Genomic DNA, 6,790 nt, shown 5'->3' with positions numbered 1-6,790 from the left:
AATCGTCCACTGACACTTTAAAATTAAAATATAATATAGACAGTTCATAAGAGTAAAACAGAAAGAAGAAGAAAGAGGAAAAAGTTAAACTTCTTCGCCTGGTACCGTTCAAACGTGCACCTGCTCTCAACAAAGAACGGAGACAAATCACTTACTTCAGTTTCTCTCACTCAAAGAGTTTGCTTATAATTCCGCTTTGGTTACAAAGTCAGTCTTGACTCTTTTCGTGGAAACATTGGAAACGTTTTGTACTTATTTTCCTCTACACACGCGTCTCCAGGATTCTCCTTCCCATGTAAAGCAGTGTTTACTGTTTAACTGTAAGTCTCCGCTCTCATTCAAAAGCTCCGGACTGCTCCCCGGGAAAGAGAAAACCGAGAGGTCTGTGGGATATGGATTTATGGGAGCAGGGAAGAGTTCAAAGGCTTTCCGGTTGTCAGGAATATAACGATGGTGTCCAATGCTAGAGGTGTAGGACAGCATGAATAATCTGATGGATTATACAACACCACAATGTGTTAGAAATGTCTGTCTTCATGATGAGTAAATAGGGAAATGTCTGAAGAGACATATTCTTCACAGGTCAAAGTAAAAGTAAGAAGAAAAACACATGAACATTTTTAATCATTTCAAGTTTAATTGCTGCTCAACTTATCCATTAAGTTCAGGTCTGAGATCAGTGATATTCCACATTTAGAATAAATACATTATAAAATACTTCAAACAAAATAACTTGTGAATATTAAGGAATATTTCACGTCTCTTTAGTCCATTTGAAGAGTTTCTTAACTGAGATGACCAGCATATTGTTCTTCAAGACATTAGCAGCTCTCTCCCAGCGACTCTCTTCCTTCCACGGGCCTTTCCCTTTCTTCTCTGCTCTGCTCTGGGCCCTCAGAAAGCGCTTATAGAGATGCCAGTAGATCCGAGAGTGAGGGTCCAGACCCACAAAAGGAGAAGTCCTAGCCAATCCATGCTTCAAAAGTTCCTCATTCACACAGGTGTTAAAGAGAGAGCCCTGAAAGAATAATGCGATGAAGTGGATTTAATGGATTTCCCTGTGTTTTAAGCAGTGTGACTAATAACATACAAATTATAACATCTATATTACAAATTTAATTTAATATATCATTTAATTATTACATTTCATCACTGAACTTTCCTTCATTTTTCCATGATTTTTCCAGTTGATTGTGATTAATATATTTTTTTTTAATAATTTTAAAGAAAGCGTGTATAGAAATAATAATTTAAAAAAACTTTTTCAGGCTTAGAAACAACACATTTGAAATTCACTGATATTTCTAGCTTTCCATGACCCCTGTTTATCAACATTTAATAATTAAAAACTTGTACGATATTAGATCTAAAGCAGTGGTTCTTAACCACGGGGCCGAGACCCATTTGGGGGCCTCAAAACTCAAAATGATTAAAATAGGCTAAACAACAACAAATCAAGATATTTCTTATTTTAACTCATTCCTTGAACTGGATCCAACCTTTTGTTTTATTTTTAGTCTTTGAAAAGCCCGGGCTCCCTCTGTCCTAAAAAAAACATAGATACACAAGAATTTTAAGTGTTAAAAGTGTCAAATTTCTACACCTGGAAAAGTCATGCAAATTAATATAATCTCATAACTCCATGGCCATTTCTATAATGAATATACACATTCCGAAATTATGTCAAGCTCTAAAATAACTTATAATGTAAAAAGCTTGAGTAAAAAATAAAGAAATAAATAAATCCTTATCCAGTACATTAATACAAACAACTGGAAAAATAATTGGGTCTTTGAAAATTGTTGAAAATTGGAGGCATTGCATTCAAAAAAGTTGAAAATCACTGATCTAATGTGCCTTATTTTCCTATTAGCCTCTCATTTGTCAAGCTAACCACTTTCATGGTGGCATCTGACCCTGTGCTAATCTGGTATATTGCACCTACCCTGTTAACTGACACTAGGCAGTGGAGGGTTTCGTTCTGTCGAGCGATCAGTTGGAGCCACACCGTTTCAGCTGTTGACCAATCCAGTCCTGCCCTTCTGCGGTCAGCTCCACTCCAGCCAGACGCACATCCAGAAGGGTCAAGTAATGACCTGCTGAAGCCAGTGTGAGTTGTCATCTCCCTTTTAAACGCTATATCAACAAGACTCTAATTTCAAAGTGCTTTTACGATGTGAAAATAGTTTACGGAGTCAGTACAAAGCAGCAGGACTTCTAAAGGATTTAAAGAAAGTGTCATTTTCTGTGGTCTGAGAGGATCATTATGTAAACAAGACCAGTAAGGTCATGCTATCCTGATGAGTATTAGTCTCTGTGGTATACAGGAGAAAGCTAGATACGTCCATATGGTACAAGCACCAAGAGGTCAAGCTTACAACAAGGCCATCTGTGAATCAAAGTGACATCTCCTTATCTAAACTTCAGGGAGTTGATATGTGACTGGTATAGCATATTTGGATCACATCTAAACTCATTTTGAAGGCATGGATGGTCCATAATAGAATTACTTTGACTGCCTCTTTCCACTAACTGGTTTACAGAGATTCATTTGAAAATACTGAAACACAATCTTGTAGATGTGCAAATGTTAACAATTCAGTGGCAATTTGATTCAGTTCTGAAACAACGTGAGATTTCGCAGAGTTTGGAGTGTAACAACAGGACGACGGGAGAAAGAAATCTTTCATGCTTCAGTGACTTAAGTTAAAAGACCAAGTGAATGGACTTGAATCCAAGTTCAAAGGCAAAGTCACTTTTTTCAGCAGGAAAAAAAAAATCTCTCCACTTACTGACACAGCAGGAGATACACAATTATAAAAACCGATAAAACAGGTTCTAAGAGAAATGGGCTTTTAAATATTGAGTCATAATGGAGACCAGCTGTTCAGATGAACACAGTGGTCCCGGTGACAGCTGTGAAATAAATGTGCAGGCCTACTGAAAGGACATTTAATTAAAGTGTGTGAGGGAGGGGGTCTTCCTGAAGGACTGCAAAAGAGGGTTGTGTGGTTCCTTACATTTAGTAAGTAGGCGACTGAGCAAAGGGACATAAATTGGAATGTGTTCCACTTCAAGCCCCTTTTCTGTAATATTGCTTAGTCTTCCTCTGATACTGATGTTTCTCGCAATGAATCGTGCAGCAAAGCCAAATTTTGTAATCTGCAAAATAAGGACAGGAAAATATGACCAAGACAAGAAAAAACATCAATATAGTTCCAGGGCATCAGGAGCCCCTGCTGGTCAATGCCATAACAACACCGTCATGCTTTCCCATTAAACATAATTCAAATATATCAATAATTCAAATACAAAAACGAAAGCATCTGCATGAATACTTTACTTAAACTCACAGAGCCCATTAACACATGGACTGTCAGGAGTGAAATAAAGTGTTTCATCGCGGGTGTGTGTGGTGCATTTACCAGTCTGATGCTCCTCGCTATGATGAGAAGACCCGCGAGACCAAGACACGTGCTGATGTTCTGTTGGGGAGCACATTAAAATATGCACAACATAAGATAAAGCAGTATAACATTTACTGCGTCTTGCACGGGCAGCTGCCATATACAGTATGTAGTTCACGAACTCAGTTTCTCAGTACATGGGCAGTCATTTCTAATGAAATTAAATGACACCTATTGTTCAAATCTGTCACTTACCCGGATAAACGTTAAATTATCATCAGCAAACTGTGATATATGTGCAATGACATTTTTAGAGGACTTGTCCTCGTTCACATCTGCAGGATCCGAACCTGGCGGCATGTTGTTTATAGAGGAAGAACCAGGGAAAAACTACAAAATGTAGCCACTCCCAATGTTCAAGGGTAGCGCCTTAGGCCAAAATAGTGAAATGCGTTTTCCGTTTTACATGGGAAAGCTTAACACAAATGGATCCGATTTCCTTTCATTTATTTGTATACAAGACATTCCTTTATTTTACATAGAGTTTGGGAATGTCGGTAAAAACGTTCCTGGGAACATTTTACAAGTATTTACAAAGATCCAAAGTCACACTGCAGCTGTACCCTCTCCCCACTATATGACATAAAACAAAATAAGGTGAACACTTAATGAAGATTACAAATATAAAGAATTTTACATGAAGACATTTTTTACAGCAGGTAAAATATTTAGCCATACAGTACAGTATTTTACAGGGATCGTTAACAAAAAGACAAAAAAATAAAGAAAATTCTGCCATTCAGTCCATGTTTTTTCAAACTCATTTGGCTTTTTTCCCCCCATGGAACACAAAAGATGATTTGTCAGGATGACAGCCGTAATCATCATTCACTTTCAAAGAAAAAGATGATGTAAAAGTAAAAATGAATGGAGACTGAGGCTGTCAGTGCATAAAGCAATAGTTCACCCAAAAACGAAAAGTCTGCCATCATTTACTGAACCTCAAGTTGTTCCGAACCTGTAGGAGTTTCTTTCTTCTGTTGAACACAAAAGATGATATTTTGAAGAATGGTGGGAAACAAACAGTTGCCGGTAGCCATTGACTTCCATAGTATGGAGGGGGTAAAAAAAAGCTGTTTGTTTACCAACAGTATTTAAATTGTGCCTAATGTCTCCTCTTTTGTGTTTATTAAAGAAAGTTATACAGTTTTGAAGAATGAAGATGAGTAACTAATGACTGAATAGTCAGTTTTGGGTGAACAATCTCTTTAAATTATCCCTAGTTATCAGTGAAAACCAACTTTTAGTTAAAGTGCTGGTGATTGTATAAATATCCCGGTCAACCAATAACAAACGTTAAAGTTGTAAATTCTAGGCTTTCTTCTCCGCTGCTGAAAAGTCTAAATCATTTATAGAAAATCTAATGATTAATTTTGTTGACATGGGGTTTGGTAGCGCTAATAAAATTTGTTGTCTTAAAAGACACAGCTGCTTTCATGAATAATAAGTTCAGTTATACACATTCAAACTTGACTGGCCATAAAAAACACAAAGAAAAAGACCAAAAACAAAACAAAAAAAGCAAATATAGTCTTTGTCAATATTATTTTTTTCCCGTTCTTGCAGAAGTTATAGTTAACTTTCTTCACTTGCTTTTTATATTGATAGCTGGGTCATTTAAGATAACTGTGATTTATATACATAACAGAAAACAACATAAAACCATGTCCACCTCTATAACCAATTTCAATAGTACTACAACCAGTTTCATTCACAATTATGTGATTGCTGAGGCAATTTGGGTCTAACTGCATAAATATGTACATTCCACCTGAAGAGCTCGATTAGAATCAAGTCTTTCTGGAGAAAAAGCATAAAAGCTGAAATGTGAATTTTGCAGCAACTACTTCATCATGCATATGTCATGTATGATGTCAGAAGACCCACAGTCTTTTTGGGAGAAAACTGTATGATATTAGAAACAGAAAAGCACAAGGCACAGGAACTCAAGACAAATGCTTGATTAAATAGGCAGCTGAGCAATGAATGTCATGCCATTACTGTGTATCATGTACTTCACACATAAGCTAGTGCCATCTCTAGATTTACAGATTTCAATTTGGCATAAAAGCTCTGATTCTTGGGGATAATGCAACAGATATGCTAAGAATTTAATAGTACAGTATATTCTACTATTTCAGTCATCAAAGAGTTCAAAGCCTGTCTACAGGCCTGCTGTAGCATGACAAAAATAAGTAGTTACTCAGAGAAGGAAAGAGAGGGCAAGGCATGGAGTAACTTTAAAACAAGAGACAGAGTCCAGTACGGATTATGTTATTTGACAACCCTGCAATGCCACGCAGAGGGGCTCTCTTCTTGTATCCGCTTCATTCTTTTCCCGAAGAACATCCACCAGCAGAGACCGATCAGAACACACACCACAGACTCAACGTAGTAACCGTCCAGTGTTGTCACACACGTGCCGCCCTCTCTGACACAGAGCTGAAGACAATATAAGAACAGATTCAAATTATAGGCATAGTTAAGCGTCACCAATTAGCAAATGCCTGGAAATATGATTAAATGAAACACTTACCCCTGCTTCTTCAACCGAACCGCACGTCTGCTCGGGGGCTCCCTGGCACTCTTTAAAGGTGAGAGGGTCTACCAGCCATAGAGCTAGAGTAGAGGGCCAGTTCCCTCCTAGATTAGTCACAGTGTTCAGAAGGGTCATGTAGGTGCCCCCTATCACAGGGTCACTGACCTTGGCATGAAAGGCCATGCAGGCAACATACATGCTATATAGTGCCACCTAGTGGAGAAAGACATTTCACAATGAATAGAAGTACAGACACCAAAGAGTAGGGATGTAACGATCACACACATACATACATACATACAGTTCATTATTGAATAGAAATTACATGATGAAAATTGCAGTTAGTAACGTAATTACATCTTAGGTAATATAATCAGACTAAATTGAAATAAATAAATAATTTTAAAATAAAAATAAAGCAAAATAAAAACACATTAAAAACCCTGTGTTTATCCTGTGTGGCCTTTCAATTTTTCATGAAATTTAAGCCATATAATATACGTATACGGCCGGCTGGTCTGTGTGTGCAACTCTACAAAACTGAAAAACCTTCAGATCATATGTAAGGAACAGGCTTTTTTAGAAAAAAAAATCAATTAATTATTCACAAAATGGCATTAAAATTTTCATATGAACTAATCATCCAATCAATAAAAATGTAACAGCAATCTGAATTTGAGTATTTTAAAATGAAACGATGCAATAGAGCACTTAATGTATGTATGTATGTATGTATGTATGCATATATATATATATATATATATATATATATATATATAAGACA

General features: G+C 36.8%; 1 protein-coding gene and 1 pseudogene across 4 annotated transcripts in view; both read right to left on the bottom strand.

Annotated features, from left to right (window-relative positions):
* Positions 1–646: 646 nt before the first annotated feature.
* On the bottom strand, positions 647–3,775 carry LOC107748084 (protein C3orf33-like; annotated as a pseudogene).
* A 718-nt stretch (positions 3,776–4,493) lies between these two features.
* The window catches only part of LOC107748080 (acetyl-coenzyme A transporter 1-like), a 6,325-nt gene continuing 4,028 nt past the window's right edge, over positions 4,494–6,790 (bottom strand). For all 4 annotated transcript variants that reach the window (XM_016562738.1, XM_016562737.1, XM_016562740.1 and 1 more), the window contains 2 exons: positions 6,004–6,219; positions 4,494–5,909 (listed from right to left, as the gene is read on the bottom strand). In XM_016562738.1, the coding sequence (XP_016418224.1) occupies positions 5,742–5,909; positions 6,004–6,219 (384 nt within the window). In that variant the 3' untranslated portion in view covers positions 4,494–5,741. The remainder of the gene's footprint in view (positions 5,910–6,003; positions 6,220–6,790) is intronic.

The sequence above is a fragment of the Sinocyclocheilus rhinocerous genome, unplaced genomic scaffold (assembly GCF_001515625.1).
Source record: "Sinocyclocheilus rhinocerous isolate Xijiao unplaced genomic scaffold, SAMN03320098_v1.1 scaffold1852, whole genome shotgun sequence".
NCBI classification, from domain to species: Eukaryota; Metazoa; Chordata; class Actinopteri; order Cypriniformes; family Cyprinidae; genus Sinocyclocheilus; species Sinocyclocheilus rhinocerous.
Note: the sequence above shows the minus strand (reverse complement) of the source record. Positions and strands in the feature narration are given on the sequence as shown.